General features: G+C 41.8%; 1 protein-coding gene across 2 annotated transcripts in view; it reads right to left on the bottom strand.

The window, feature by feature from the left end:
* Positions 1–991: 991 nt before the first annotated feature.
* LOC106565964 (kazrin) overlaps positions 992–16,888 on the bottom strand; it is a 465,997-nt gene continuing 450,100 nt past the window's right edge. For both annotated transcript variants that reach the window (XM_014133666.3, XM_045691863.2), the window contains 5 exons: positions 9,143–9,279; positions 5,476–5,646; positions 4,121–4,301; positions 3,384–3,517; positions 992–3,063 (listed from right to left, as the gene is read on the bottom strand). In XM_014133666.3, the coding sequence (XP_013989141.2) occupies positions 2,890–3,063; positions 3,384–3,517; positions 4,121–4,301; positions 5,476–5,646; positions 9,143–9,279 (797 nt within the window). In that variant the 3' untranslated portion in view covers positions 992–2,889. The remainder of the gene's footprint in view (positions 3,064–3,383; positions 3,518–4,120; positions 4,302–5,475; positions 5,647–9,142; positions 9,280–16,888) is intronic.

The following is a 16,888-nucleotide window of genomic DNA, read 5'->3' as shown; positions in this document are numbered from 1 at the left end:
TATTTACCGTCTACTGAAACCTATTGGATTGTTTGGCAACTCATCAACCTGGAGTTATGTCCCCCGCAGCTAACATCAAATGTCATTTCATGACAGCAGTATTATCAATTGAATGACAGAGGGTCTCACACATGAGACAGCACCAAGAAAGCATAAAACAGCTTTGGGACTAGTACGAACAGTCAGTCACTGCTCTATGCAGCCATTAGATGGTGCCAGAGTAATTCACCACAGCAGAGTATTATTAAGGTCTCTATTATCTGACAGATGACTTATTAGATGCCATAATATGACGACATTACAGAATAACTTATCACACTACAAATAGGATATTACAGATTGAGAACAGGTGCCACATCTGGGCAGGTGACTCAAGCACTGACAAATCCAGGAAAACATTTTTAAATGATACAATGAAAACTATTAGTATGCATTTCATAAAGACAGAGACCTTTATTTAGTTCTAGTGTTCAGTGAATACTGTGTGAGTAGGGTTAAGGTTTGAATTTAAATGGTTGACTTTGAATGATCTTGTGGGGATGGAATGATTTTTTCCTCACTATAGGCAAATATTAGAGATTGAGACACATTAGAAATACATGGGTCACATTATTCATAAAACGAACTGCTGCTGTGAATTTACCACCTGTTTATCCAAGACTTAAACAAATAAGTAAGCTGCAAAATCCAGGAGGATTAGCGAGTGTGTCTTCTGCCTTGTTCACATGCTGAGAGTGAGGCCTACGTAAATACAATCTATGAATTTTTCAGTAGGTTTTCAAAAGACAGTGCAGGAGGTCATTTCCCTTCAGGAGTATAGTTTTATGAATGATCTCCACAGTGTGGAAACAAACACTTGGTAATTCACAGATGAGGAGTTATTTTTTTGGGAGGGAGGGATTCATGCCCCCTGAGAGGAAAAGAGACACCAAGACACAAGAACAGATTACACATGGAACAGAATAACACCACATAGTTATTTAGTTACTGCTTTCATTTTAAAATATGATTTTATTTGAATCATTTATCATATTCATTTTTTAAGATGTTAAAGTTCCTCATCCTCTGCCAACAGTTGAAGACAGGTCAGGTTATCTTACCCTTGAACTTACTTCTTGTTCTTTAAATAAAATACTTTGAAAGATTTACTCTTTTATGCAACATCTCCTAAATTACAAAACATGAAACAAATTATCATCATAATCACAAATGTAAGAAATTAGGAGGGTTGTATGGTAAAGAGCAAAACAAAAAGTGTCATTGCATCCAGAATGATGCAAGAGAATGAAAATGGGAACGGGTTATGTTTTGGAGGTTAGGGAATATGAGGATGCTTGAGGTTGTTCATTTTACTGCTAACTAATGGATTCCTAACCAAAGCAGCAGAGGTAATCATGCAGGGGTTTTACTGCACAGTCCTATGCTTACCGTTGGCACATTAGATAGTTGTCCATTTAAACTCAATAAGGACAAAAGCGATCTTACAAGGCAGTGACACACATCTACTCTGACTCTGTTTTGTTAAAGATTAAACTTGAACCTTTGGCACTTTAAAATGCTTTCAATCCGCGTATCAGATACATTGATACATTTGTGTGTTTTCTACTTTTTTACTACCATTGTTTTTGGAACCTTATTTTGGTTTTCAGCTTTCAGTCTGAGAAATGCATATGGATCGATTCAACACATCTACAGGCCTGGCAGGGTACCATCATTCTTTAACAATTGATCCGATTGTAAAGGTCAGTGTCTATCAGAAACATTCAGCATGGGTAGAACAGAGCAGGAGGTCTACACAAACAAGCACATATCAATCCTCTACCGATCTAACATTCCTATACTCCTAAACATGTATCTATACAAAGCACACTATTCACATCAGACACTCTCGTACTCACAGCATCATCCTCTATAAGGCTATCCTTTTCGTCAATGCTGCCCAATGAGCTATTTAAATGTGTTGTTCCTCCCCTTTTATCCATTATGACAGAATAAGCAATAAGGCCTGCTCCCCCCAGCTGTAGCAGTTTCACTTGTTCTACACTACAGTGTCACAAACTCCTTACTGTTGCTGTACAGTGGGATGTTTCTGGTCCATTTTGTTAACCGGAATATCAAATGTCCTTCTGATTGTCATATTTTTATCATTTTCTTTCAGTTTCACTATAAGAAACATGGTTGTTCCATAGACTTGAATGTTGATCACTAAATGATACCACCGGTCCAGTGTTCTTCTGTTCGTGAATGTTGATCACTAAATGATACCACCGGTCCAGTGTTCTTCTGTTCGTGGATAACGTCATGGGTTATACTAGTGTGTTTATTCTCCATTCACAATGTGGAGGGTTACCCTCATTCATATCTTCATGAGAATATAAAGAATCGGCCAACTAAGACTGGGGATGGGAAAATTCCAAATAAAAAAGTATGATAAAAGCAACTATAAAATAAAACAGTTGTCAGACAAAAGACATTTACAAACAGTAGGTGCCGATTTACTACTATTAACATATTCACACCAGTCCTTCATGTCTCCAGTTATAAAAAACAAATATATATTAAGATAAATAAAAGATTACACAGCATGAACATGTCCACACATAATTATCTCATGTATATATTTATATGCATGTAAACATATATACATATGCATACATGTACATCTATAAATATATATTTAATTTACATACATACATTTTTGAGGATAATATACATTTTCTGGGGGCAGCAGTTGTCTCAGGTTTTTCTTGTGGGCACATACGGCAACACACCCGCACGCATGCACATGGTCAAACACACACACACGCACACGCGCACAGAGAGAGACAGAGACAGAGACAGACACGCACATCCGCATGCACACAACCACACATAAATCCACACACACCATCACCAGTCGGCATCCTCCTCTATGTAATAATCAGGGATGGATGTACCATCATACAGGCCCGGGTCCATTGACTTGCGCTGCTTTCCCCGAGCAAACACCCGGGACAGGGAGCCCAGACACATCTTCTCCTTCTTCTTAGTCTTACGCTTCTGGTCCTCCAGGTCCTCCATAGACTAGGCCAGGGAAGGAGAGGGCAGGAGGACGGAGAGAGGAAAGAGAGTGAAAAGGGCAGAGGGGAGTAGGACAGAGAGAGAGAGAGTGCAGAGGACAGACAGACATTCGGGTTAGTCAATGAAACAGGAGATTCTCACCCAAACGACTTGCAGATTCAATCACAGAACTACAATAACCAATACTGCAACAGAACCAAACCAACTGAAAGAGCAGGTAAAGACAGACAAACAGACAGACAGACGAACAAAGAGGAGTAAAGGTACTTATAGAGAATTGCGGAGGTGTGATTACTTGGTCGGGGGTGACAGGCAGCTCTTACATTGCAGAGGGAGTGTGTCCGATGGCGGGGGGAGTTGATGTCACTGGGGGTGGACGACCGATCCCCGTCAGCTGCTGACGCATCCGAGATGGTAGAGGGCTGGCGGGAGTGACAGGGACTGACCCTGACCACCGCTGGAGAGGAGAGACACGCACATTAGTCACCTCACACTGAGCCACTGTAATGGTTGTGCTGTGTGTGTGTGTGGGAGAGAGTGGTCCTCTGTAGCTCAGTTGACAGAGCAACACCAGGTAGGTTCGGTTCCCACGAACAAATGTCAAATACTAAAAGTATTTGGTGTTAAATATACTTAAGTATCAAAAGTAAAAGTATAAACCATTTCAAATTCCTTGTATTAAGCAAAAGAGACGGCACCATTTTCTTTTTTTACGGATAGCCAGAGGCACACTCCAACACCCAGCCATCATTTACAAAGGAAGCATGTGTGTTTAGTGAGTCTACCAGATCAAAGCCAGTAGGGATGACCAGGGATGTTCTCTTGATCAGTGCATGAATTGGACCATTTTCCTGTCCTACTAAGCACTCAAAATGTAATGAGTTCTTTTGGGTGTCAAGGAAAATTTATGGAGTAAAATGTATATTATTTTCTTTTGGAAGGTAGTGAAGTAAAAGTAAAATTTGTCAAAAATATAAATAGTATAGTACAGATAACCCAAAAAACAACTTAAGTAATACTTTAAAGTATTTTTACTTAAGTACTTTACACCACTGCCTACCCTGGCGGTCCACAGTGTGTCCGTGGTAGAGTGTTTGTTGGCTCTGGCGGATGGCAGCGGTGAGGGGCAGGTCTCCCTGCATCGCCCACTCCTGACTGCCGTTCACCACCGGCTCTGAGGGCATGGCCAAGGACTGGCGCTTCGGCACGTCCTTAGTCAGCGTGGCCAGGGACTGTTTTGCCTGCCATAAATACACACACAAGGCGGTAAGATACAGTGGTACAGACACACGCACATACAGTACATGCTTAGAGGCATGTATGCACTGATGCACCATACACACATACACTGAGTGTACAAACACCTGCTCTTTCCATTACATAGACCTGCTTTTTGCTGCTCTTTCTATGACATAGACTGATCAGGTGAATCCAGGTGAAAGCTATGAAGCTATGAAAGCTATGATCCCTCATTGATGTCATGTTAAATCCACTTCAATCAGTGTAGGTGAAGGGGAGGAGACAGGTTAAAGAATAATTTAAGCCTTGAGACAATTGAGACATGGATTGTGTATGTGTGCCATTCAGAGGGGGAATGGGCAAGACAAAATATTTAAGTGCCTTTGAACGGGGTATGGTAGTAGGTGTCAGGCGCACTGGTTTGAGTAAAGAACTGTAACGCTGCTGGGTTTTTTACGCTCAACAGTTTCCCATGTGTATCAAGAATGGTCCACCACCCAAAGGACATCCAGCCAACATGACACAACTGTGGGAAGCATTGGAGTCAACATGGGCCAGCATCCATGTGGAACGCTTTCGACACCTTGTAGAGTTCATACCCTGGTGAATTGAGGCTGTTCTGAGGGCAACTGAATATTAGGAAGGTGTTCTTGTTTCGTACACTCAGTGTGTATACACATAGGAGCACTGCTACACCTATAGGTGTAGGCACATGTTTGGAATTGCAGGGTGTGTTGAAATGTGTGTGGGATTAGATGGGACAGATCATTCCATCAAGGTTAGCATAATTCTCTGGCTGTGAGCACTTGACAGAGACAGAGATATAGGCTATTCTAGCTCTGAGAAATCTTATCAGCTACTGCTGCTGTGTGTAGTGAGGAGTTAGAGGAGCCCCACAGAGGTGGTGGACTGGCTGGCTGTTGTTGGCTGACTGGTTGGCTGGCTGCTGTTGTCTGGCAGTGGAGAGGGATTAAGGACATGGACTGAATAATGAGTCCATCTGTCAGTCAGGCAAGACAACAGACTCTAAAGGGTACCTTAACAAGGCAGAAAATGCAGTAATTCCGATTCAGAGCAAAACCTGTGTGTGTCAGTGCATATTGGTGTGTGTGGGTGTGTACATGTGCTCGTGTGTGTGTGTGTATCAGTGTGCATGTGTGTGAGTGTACGTCTCACCATGGTGAGTTCAGCCTCCAGCTCTTTGATGCGGTTCTCCTTAATGTCCATGTGAGAGCGCAGGATGCAGGCCTGCTCTGTGGCCTCTTTGGTCTGCCTCTTCAGATCCCATTTCTCCCTCTCCAGCAGGTCCTTCTCCTTAGCCAGGGCCTTCACTGCATCCTCACTCTCCTACAGTACAGAACACAGATACGGTCAATCTTCACACTCCCAGCATTGCCTCAAACCAGTGTGTGAGCACATGACTGCTCAATGAAGCCCTGGTGTGTTAGTTATCCTATTTCAAACTATGTGGAGAGTATCTGGCTACTGTATAGTGGATGTAGTGTACATTTTGGTGCTGGTCGTAGTTGAGCGTAAATGTGTGGTTTTTGGGGGTATCTGTACTTTACTTCACTATTTATATTTTTTTAAACTTTTAATTCACTATATTCCTAATGAGAATAAATGTACTTTTTACTCCAAACATTTTTCCTGACACCCAAAAGTAATTGTGACATTTTGAATGCTTAGCAGGACAGGACAATGGTCAAATTCCCACACTTATCAAGAGAGTATCCCTGGTCATCCCTACTGCCTCTGATCTGGTGGACTCACTAAACACACATGCTTTGTTTGTAAATTATGTCTGAGTGTTGGAGTGTGCCCCTGGCTATCCGTAAATAAAAAAAAACAGAAAATTAAGTATATTTAAAACAAAATACTTTTAGACTTTTACTCAAGTAGTATTCTACTGGGTGACTTTTACTTGAGTCATTTTTTATTATGGTATCTTTACTTTCACTGAAGTATTACAATTGGCTACTTTTTCCACCGCTGCTGGTCGTAGTTGAGCGTAAATGTGAGTGTACCTTTCCGTGCTGTTCGTAGTTGAGCGTAAATGTGAGTGAACCTTTCTGTGCTGGTCGTAGTTGAGCGTAAATGTGAGTGTACCTTTCCGTGCTGTTCATAGTTGAGAGTAAATGTGAGTGAACCTTTCTGTGCTGGTCGTAGTTGAGCGTAAATGTGAGTGTACCTTTCTGTGCTGGTCGTAGTTGAGCGTAAATGTGAGTGTACCTTTCCGTGCTGTTCATAGTTGAGAGTAAATGTGAGTGTACCTTTTTGTGCTGGTCGTAGTTGAGCGTAAATGTGAGTGAACCTTTCCGTGCTGTTCATAGTTGAGAGTAAATGTGAGTGAACCTTTCTGTGCTGGTCGTAGTTGAGCATAAATGTGAGTGTACCTTTCTGTGCTGGTCGTAGTTGAGCGTAAATGTGAGTGTACCTTTCCGTGCTGTTCATAGTTGAGAGTAAATGTGAGTGTACCTTTTTGTGCTGGTCGTAGTTGAGCGTAAATGTGAGTGAACCTTTCCGTGCTGTTCATAGTTGAGAGTAAATGTGAGTGAACCTTTCTGTGCTGGTCGTAGTTGAGCGTAAATGTGAGTGAACCTTTCTGTGCTGGTCGTAGTTGAGCGTAAATGTGAGTGAACCTTTCCGTGCTGTTCATAGTTGAGAGTAAATGTGAGTGTACCTTTTTGTGCTGGTCGTAGTTGAGTGTAAATGTGAGTGTACCTTTCTGTGCTGGTCGTAGTTGAGCGTAAATGTGAGTGTACTTTTCTGTGCTGGTCGTAGTTGAGCGCACTGTACCTTTCTGTGCTGGTCATAGTTGAGAGTAAATGTGAGTGTACCTTTCGGTGCTGGTCGTAGTTGAGCGTAAATGTGAGTGTACCTTTCTGTGCTGGTCGTAGTTGAGCGTAAATGTGAGTGAACCTTTCTGTGCTGTTCATAGTTGAGGGTAAATGTGAGTGTACCTTTCTGTGCTGTTCGTAGTTGAGCGTAAATGTGAGTGTACCTTTCTGTGCTGGTCGTAGTTGAGCGTAAATGTGAATTAACCTTTCTGTGCTGTTCGTAGTTGAGAGTAAATGTGAGTGTACCTTTCTGTGCTGTTCGTAGTTGAGCGTAAATGTGAGTGTATCTTTCTGTGCTGTTCGTAGTTGAGCGTAAATTTGAGTGTACCTTTCTGTGCTGGTCGTAGTTGAGCGTAAATGTGAGTGAACCTTTCTGTGCTGGTCGTAGTTGAGCGTAAATGTGAGTGTACCTTTCTGTGCTGGTCGTAGTTGAGCGTAAATGTGAGTGTACCTTTCTGTGCTGTTCGTAGTTGAGCGTAAATGTGAGTGTACCTTTCTGTGCTGGTCGTAGTTGAGCGTAAATGTGAGTGAAACTTTCTGTGCTGGTCGTAGTTGAGCGTAAATGTGAGTGTACCTTTCTGTGCTGTTCGTAGTTGAGCGTAAATGTGAGTGTACCTTTCTGTGCTGGTCGTAGTTGAGCGTAAATGTGAGTGTATCTTTCTGTGCTGTTCGTAGTTGAGCGTAAATTTGAGTGTACCTTTCTGTGCTGGTCGTAGTTGAGCGTAAATGTGAGTGAACCTTTCTGTGCTGGTCGTAGTTGAGCGTAAATGTGAGTGTACCTTTCGGTGCTGGTCATAGTTGAGCGTAAATGTGAGTGTACCTTTCGGTACTGGTCGTAGTTGAGCGTAAATGTGAGTGTACCTTTCGGTGCTGTTCGTAGTTGAGCGTAAATGTGAGTGTACCTTTCTGTGCTGGTCGTAGTTGAGCGTAAATGTGAGTGAACCTTTCTGTGCTGTTCATAGTTGAGAGTAAATGTGAGTGTACCTTTCTGTGCTGTTCGTAGTTGAGCGTAAATGTGAGTGTACCTTTCTGTGCTGGTCGTAGTTGAGCGTAAATGTGAGTGAACCTTTCAGTGCTGTTCATAGTTGAGAGTAAATGTGAGTGTACCTTTCTGTGCTGTTCGTAGTTGAGCGTAAATGTGAGTGAACCTTTCTGTGCTGGTCGTAGTTGAGCGTAAATGTGAGTGTACCTTTCTGTGCTGGTCGTAGTTGAGCGTAAATGTGAGTGTACCTTTCTGTGCTGTTCGTAGTTGAGCGTAAATGTGAGTGTACCTTTCTGTGCTGGTCGTAGTTGAGCGTAAATGTGAGTGTACCTTTCTGTGCTGTTCGTAGTTGAGCGTAAATGTGAGTGTACCTTTCTGTGCTGGTCGTAGTTGAGCGTAAATGTGAGTGAACCTTTCTTTGCTGGTCGTAGTTGAGCGTAAATGTGAGTGTACCTTTCTGTGCTGTTCGTAGTTGAGCGTAAATGTGAGTGTACCTTTCTGTGCTGGTCGTAGTTGAGCGTAAATGTGAGTGAACCTTTCTGTGCTGTTCATAGTTGAGAGTAAATATGAGTGTACCTTTCTGTGCTGGTCGTAGTTGAGCGTAAATGTGAGTGTACCTTTCTGTGCTGTTCGTAGTTGAGCGTAAATGTGAGTGTACCTTTCTGTGCTGGTCGTAGTTGAGCGTAAATGTGAGTGAACCTTTCTGTGCTGTTCATAGTTGAGAGTAAATGTGAGTGTACCTTTCTGTGCTGGTCGTAGTTGAGCGTAAATGTGAGTGTACCTTTCTGTGCTGGTCGTAGTTGAGAGTAAATTTGAGTGTACCTTTCTGTGCTGGTCGTAGTTGAGAGTAAATGTGAGTGTACCTTTTCGTGCTGTTCGTAGTTGAGAGTAAATGTGAGTGTACCTTTCGGTGCTGGTTGTAGTTGAGCGTAAATGTGAGTGTACCTTTCGGTGCTGGTCGTAGTTGAGAGTAAATGTGAGTGTACCTTTCGGTGCTGGTCGTAGTTGAGAGTAAATGTACCTTTCGGTGCTGGTCGTAGTTGCGTATGAAGTCTCGGAGCTGCTCCTCCCGGCTCTCCAGTGTGGTGTACAGCTGCTGCATCTGGTTCACCAGGTCTGCCTTCTCCACCTTCAGACGCTTACGGTCAGACTTCATAGCTGTGGGACACACACACACACACACACACACACACACACACACACACACACACACACACACACACACACACACACACACACACACACACACACACACACACACACACACCACACACACACACACACACACACACACACACACACACACACACACACACACACACAAATCAGGACTAAAGGCTTTAACAGAAGGTTGGGTCAGAGATGCAGCTATATTGGATTACCACAAGATGACACTGTGGTTTATTGGAAAATCCTAGAAAGAGCAACATTGTTATCTCAAACAGTGGTGTAAAGTACTTAAGTAAAAATACTTTAAAGTAGTACTTAAGTCGTTTTTTGGGGTATCTTTATTTTACTTTACTATTAATAGTTTTGACAACTTTGACTTTTACTTCACTACATTCCTAAAGAAAATAGTGTACTTTTTACTCCATACATTTTCCTTGACACCCTAAAGTACTCGTTACATTTTGAATGCTTAGCAGGACAGGAAAATGGTCCAATTCACACACTTATCAACATGTACTTTTGATACTGAAGTAGTATCTTATTGGGTTACTGACTTTTACTTGAGTCAGTTTCTATTAAGGTATCTTTACTTTTACTCAAGCATGACAATTGGATACTTTTCCACCACTGATGCCAAAGAAGCACCACAGAGTAAATTATGTAAGGATCTAAGAAGGTAAGTGGTAGAGAGGCACTTAGTCATTCAAAACACGTAACCACACAGACTGATGTGGGCACTATGTTCACTAATCTTCTCCCAAAGACGGCTTGGCATAGTGGCATTGGCTACACAGGCAGCATGTTAAAAACAGCGAACTTCCAGGGTCAAGGTTTTCTTTTCAGTATAAGAGACCATAACTCCTAACCTGAATTGAGCGGTAATGAGACCATAAATAATAACCTGTATTGAGAGGTTATGAGACCATACATAATAACCTGTACTGAGAGGTAATGAGATCATAAATAATAACCTGAATTGAGAGGATATGAGACCATAAATAATAACCTGAATTGAGAGGATATGAGACCATAAATAATAACCTGAATTGAGAGGTAATGAGACCATAAATAATAACCTGTATTGAGAGGATAGGAAAATAGTGAAATCTCAACAGGCAGACTAAGATTGTGAGTCCTGATAGCAAAGTATTCCTGAATCTTTCTATCAGGAAAAAGGAGAAGCTGTCCTTTCCATAACCGCAACCGTCATTCATTGAGCTTAAGCATTCCCAATGTTCTGCCTTAACTCTCCTCAATCAACATTCAAACCTGTTCTTCAACAGTTACACCAGAGAGCGCTACAGTAATGAGAACGCTGCCTGCCACCTGTTGCTCCCTGATCGGAAGACAGAGGAGAGAAGGAGGGATAGATGGGGGAGGTTGAGAGATGAAACTGAAGTGATTGGTTTCTCTTCTTTATGTGCCGTCGCTGCCGACATTCTACACACAGCCAGTCTGCCTTAGCAGGGGATGGGGTTTAACACATTAAAACCAGTAGATAGTGATAGCACTGACGTCATCCACGTATTCCTATGGAAAACTACCAATGCCTCTTGAAGCGGGAAGTATTTGAATTTGAAGCGTGTCATATTGCTGAATGGGGCTGAATGGCACCAAAAACAAATCGCAAAGGATCATGGGGAGAGTGGCTGTAACTAGCAAAGAATCATGGTCGATGTCGTCGTTTTCATCCTGCCTGAGAGAGTCAACCAGGAGCCTCCTCGTAGCCTGCCGGCCCGTGATTGGTCTGTGTCAGCACATGGTCCTGTGTGACGACAAATGTAGTCAGAATGACTCACTATTTAATTCATAAATATCTCAATTTGTAGCAAACTTTAAAAGAATTCAGAATGGGAATTGAACTTGATCATAATAAACACATTTTAGAGCCCAAAACAGACATCTAATTTAATTTTGGCTGTTCTGGGGATCCTGTTTACATACAGTAGCCTTCCAAGGGCAGACCAGGGGCCTCGTTTATCAATCATGCGTAGGCACATATCTGTCTATAAACCATGCATCGGATCATTTCCATTTAACTTCTTATGGATGGTGGCAGTATTGAGTAGCATGGATGACTGACGTGCCCAGAGTAAACTGCCTGCTACTCACTCCCAGAAACTAAGATATGCATATTATTAGTAGATTTGGATAGAAAACACTCTGAAGTTTCTAAAACTGTTTGAATGATGTCTGTGAGTATAACAGAACTCATATGGCAGGCAAAAACCAGAGAAAAAATCCAAACAGGAAGTGGTTTGTAGTTTTTCAAGTGATTGCCTATCCAAACTACAGTGTCTGTGGGGTCATTCTGCACTTCCTAAGGCTTCCACTAGATGTCAACAGTCTTTAGAACCTTGTTTGAGGCTTCTACTGGGAAGTGGGGGAGAATAAGCGCTCATTGAGTGAGAGGACTGCCAGCAGGGCATGAGTCTCAGCCATGCACGCTCACGTGAGAGGTAGCTCAGTTCCATTGCATTTCTGAAGACAAAGGATTTCTCCGGTTGAAACTTTATTGCAGATTTATGATAAAAACATCCTAAAGATTGATTCTATACATCGTTTGACATGTTTCTATGAACTGTAATGGAATTTGAGTTTTCGTCTGACCTGCGCATCGTGAATTTGGATTTGTGAACTGAAGGCACGAACAAAAAGGAGGTATTTGGACATAAAGGATGGACTTCATCGAACAAAACAAACATTTATTGTGGAACTGGGATTCCTGGGAGTGCATTCCGATGAAGATCATCAAAGGTAAGTGAATATTTATAATGCTATTTCTGACTATTGTTGACTCCAACATGGCGGATATATTGTATGGCATGTTTTTGTGTCTGAGCACCATACTCAGATTATTGCATGGTGTGCTTTTTCGGTAAAGCTTTTTTAAAAATCTGACACAGCGGTTGCATTAAGGAGAAATGTATCTGAAGTTCCATGCATTATACTTGTATTTTCATCAACATTTATGATGAGAATTTCTGTAAATTGATTTGGCTCTCAGCAAAATCACTGGCTGTTTTGGAGGCAAAACATTACTGAACATAACGCGCCAATGTAAACTGAGATTTTTGGATATAAATATGAACTTTATCGAACAAAACATACATGTATTGTGTAACATGAAGTCCTATGAGTGTCATCTGATAAAGATCATCAAAGGTTAGTGATTAATTTTATCTCTATTTCTGCTTTTTGTGACTCCTCTCTTTGGCTGGAAAATGGCTGTGTTTTTTTGTGTATAGGCGCTGACCTGACATAATCATATGGTTTGCTTTCGCCGTTAAGCCTTTTTGAAATCAGACACTGTGGCTGGATTAACAAGAAGTAAAGCTTTAAAATGGTGTAAAATACTTGTATGTTTGAGGAATTTTAATTATGAGATTTTTGTTGTTTTGAATTTGGCGCCCTGCACTTTCACTGGCTGTTGTCATATCGATCCCGCTAACGGGATTCCAGCCATAAGAAGTTTTAAAGTGCTTTATGTATCATTGGGCGCATTCGAGCAGATCACTTTTTTAAAGATGTTGACCAATATTGACCAGCGCCTTTCAAAGTGTGTTGCATTATGGATATAAAAAATGCAGACTCAACTGCAACCGATTGAAAAGTCAGAACCAAAGCATTTTGGGAGACAAACTTGTTCTGTTTTTTTGGAAGCAAAAGACACTACATGCTCACAAATGGTTGATGTCGCCACTTATCATTGGATATTATCAAAACAATTTTAGAGGCTTAATCTGTGTCTGGGAAACCAGCCCTTAATGAGCAACTACAGTACCAAGTGCATTTGACTGTTAGGCATATTGTTTACTCAGTAATTTATTTGAGTGTACAAAACATTAGGAACACCTTTCTAATATTGAGTTGCACACCTTTTTGCCCTCAGAACAGCCTCAATTCATCGGGAATGGACTCTACACAGTGTCGAAAGCATTCCACAGGGATGCTGGCCCACATTGAATCCAATGCTTCCCACACTTATGTCAGGTTGGCTGGATGTCCTTTGGGGGGCACACATACACAATCCATGTCTCAATTGTCTCAAGGCTTAATAATCCTTCTTTAACCTGTCTCCTCCCCCTTCATCTGCATTGATTGAAGTGGATTTAACAGGTGACATCAATAAGGGATCATAGCTTTCACCTGGTCAGTCTATGTCATGGAAAGAGCATGGAAAGAGCAAAGTTCCTAATGTTTTGTATACTCAGTGTATACTCTAATACTTCTCTGTACAATGTGTTTTGTCCTTCATGTGATTGAATGAAATTCTGTTCTTTACATGCTTACTGACAACAGCAACATAAACACACAACAGACTGTAGTGATGCTGACATGCAATCAGTTATCATAGAGTAAGAATCTTTGTGGATAATTAATAATGAGAAAGGTACAAGAGCATGAAGTAATGGCAAACAACAGAACATTTCCCATATTCTGCAAAAATACTTATTGCTTATGTTCTCATTCTAGTAGCCTGTGCACTCACTGCCTGGTTATATTTTGGGAAAACCATTGCAAAAATACAAAACATGTCTTGTGACTGTTAGAAAAAGGTTGGGCTGGATTCTAATGTCCGTATCATCACGATATTCATTCCTTGGAACATGTTGGTCATGTTTGGCTACATGCAGGAGAAGTGGTATTTTGATAGCATCAACTTAACAAAGGTGAATGCCATGTCTGCCATTGTCGTGTTTCCTCGAAACAGCAGAAGTTGCCTAACTTGCTGTCTTTGCATATGTACCTCGCCCACTTTACTTGTTGACTTCCGTCTACAGTCAGCTACTTTGGCCTTACCACTCAAACACGCCCAATATGAACATTTGCTTGAGAGTGTGCATAAATGTCTGCACAGCCATGTATGCACGGTGCCAAGTAGTAAAATAAGGGAACTGCTTGTCAAGCATAGAATGGAGAAAATATGTCACAAATGTGAGAAATTGTGAGAGTGAGCCTAATAATTATTTCTATTGTGAATTCATGCAATATACCTTGACAGGCTATATATGATTTCAACACATCAGTGCATTTGTTACGATAATAATTTGTTAAATTAGAGGCACGTGTGAAAGTTAAACTATTGTTGAAACACTATAAAATAATGATATAATGGGAAAATGGAATGAGAGGTGTCTGATCTTGCTTGTTACAGTATATTTGGTATGGTTACACAAGACAGATGGTTATTTAAGGCAAAAACTAAAGTAGGATGGGGGGGTGTATTACGCGAATGTCTAGCAACCCAACAGTTGTGAGTTCGAATCTCATCACTGACACTTTAGCATTTTAGCTAATTAGCAACTGTTTAACTACTTACTATTTTTAAGCTACTTTGCAATTGCTTAGCATGTTATCTAACCCTTTCCCTAACACTTTTAGCTAACCCTCACCCTAACCCTTTTAGCTAACCCTTCCCATAACCCTAAGCGTAACCCTGACCCCTAACCCTAAACCCTAGCCTAGCTAATATTAGCCAGCTAGCTAACGTTAACCACCTAGCTAGAATTCGTCACATATCATACGTTTTGCAAATAACGCAACATATAGTACGTGTTGCAAATTCGTAACATATAATACAAATTGTAATTCGTAACATATCATACGAAATGGGTGATGGACATCCACAAATTAATACATACCATACGAAACGTAACGTATCATACTAAATGGAGTGTCTCGGATACAGAAGGAACAAAAGGAACACCTCTGGACAAAAGGAATACCTATGTGAGAATACTGTTCATTGACTACAGCTCAGCATTCAACACCATAGTGCCCTCAAAGCTCATCAATAAACTAAGGACCCTCTGCAACTGAATTCAGGACTTCCTGATGGGCCTCCCCTCAAGTGATAAGGGTAGGCACCAACACATCTGCCACGCTGATCCTGAAAACGGGGGCCCCTCAGGGGTGAGTGCTTAGTCCCCTCCTGTACTCCCTGTTCAACCACGACTGCGTAGCCAAGCACGACTGCAACACCATCATTAAGTTTGCTGACGTCACAACGGTGGTAGGCCTGATCACTGAAACGATGAGACAGCCTATAGGGAGGAGTGTCCACATCACCAACAAACTATCCTGGTTCCCCCTCAGGAGACTGAAAAGATTTGGCATGGGTCCCCAGATCGCCAAAAAGTTATACAGCTCCACCATCGAGAGCATCCTGAACGGTTGCATCACCACCTGGTATGGCAACTGCTCAGCATCTGACCGTAAGGCGCTACAGAGGGTAGTGCGTATGGCCCAGTACATCACTGGGGTCAAGTTTTCTGCCATCCAGGACCTATATACTAGGCGGTGTAAGAGGAAGTCTCAAAAAATGGTCCAAGACTCATAGACTGTTTTCTCTGCTACCGCACGGCAAGCAGTACCGGAGCGCCAAGTCTAGGTCCAAAAGGCTCCTTAACAGCTTTTACCCCCAAGCCATAAGACTGCTGAACAATTAATCAAATGGCCACCCAGACTATTTACACTGACCCGCCCTTTGTTTTTACACTGCTGCTGCTTGCTGTTTATTATCTATGCATAGTCACTTTACCCCTACCTACATGTACAAATGACCTTGACTGCCGGTACAGGTACCCCCTGTATATAGCCTCATTATTGTTATTTTATTGTGCTACTTTTAATTTTTTTACTTCAGAAAATATTTACTAAATAAACTAAACGTATTTTTTTTTAACTGCAGTGTTGGTTAAGGGCTTGTAAGTAAGCATTTCACAGTAAGGTCTACACCTGTTGTATTCTGTGCATGTGCAAACTACATTTGATTTGATTTGAATAATACAAAATGCTCTGAGACAAGGTTTAAGTGCAGGGAGTGTTTTTAGAGACAGGTGGGACTCGTTCATTCTGTAGAACAGCAATGCTGGCCTATACCCTACAGTAGGGAGCTGTTGAGGATTGAGGGCTTATTGGTGAGTGTTGCCTCCTTATTTGAAGCACATTTGCTATTGCTAACACAACTAATTGACTTAATGGTCTTCTCTTTGTAGATATGTTTAGATTTTTTACTGGTCAAACCACAATTGACCCAGACAAATAAAACATTTTGGTTGTATTCAACCACTGACACTAGCACCTCTATTTCAGTCGCGGAAGAAGATTTTTTTTTTGTTTTGTTAGGCGGTTGTAGGCTATTTAATGCCGCACATGCATTAAAGGGATGCTTTTGACCATATGGTAAATTAGGGGTGTGTAAGGGCTGTCGTGAGAGAGAGTAGACCAAGGTGCAGCGGAGGATGTGTTCATCTTCAGGAATTTATTACAGAAAGAACACGTTAGACAAAAAACAAGAAACAGCCAAACAGTCCTGTCAGGTGCAAACACTAAACATGCTCCTTATGTGTGACTCCCAATCAACAACAACGAGCTTCAGCTGTGCCTGATTGGGAGCCACACATGGCCCAAAACAAAGAAATACAAAAACATAGAAAAAGGAACATAGAACGCCCACCCAATGTAACACCCTGGCCTAACCAAAATAAAGAACAAAAACCCCTCTCTATGGCCAGGGCGTTACAGTACCCCCCCCCCCCCCCCCCCCCCCCCCCCCACAAGGTGCGGACTCCGGCCGCAAAACCTGACACTG

This window comes from Salmo salar, chromosome 12 (genome assembly GCF_965601325.2).
Source record: "Salmo salar chromosome 12, fSalSal1, whole genome shotgun sequence".
Taxonomy (NCBI): domain Eukaryota; kingdom Metazoa; phylum Chordata; class Actinopteri; order Salmoniformes; family Salmonidae; genus Salmo; species Salmo salar.
This window is presented reverse-complemented; position numbering and strand designations above follow the sequence as displayed.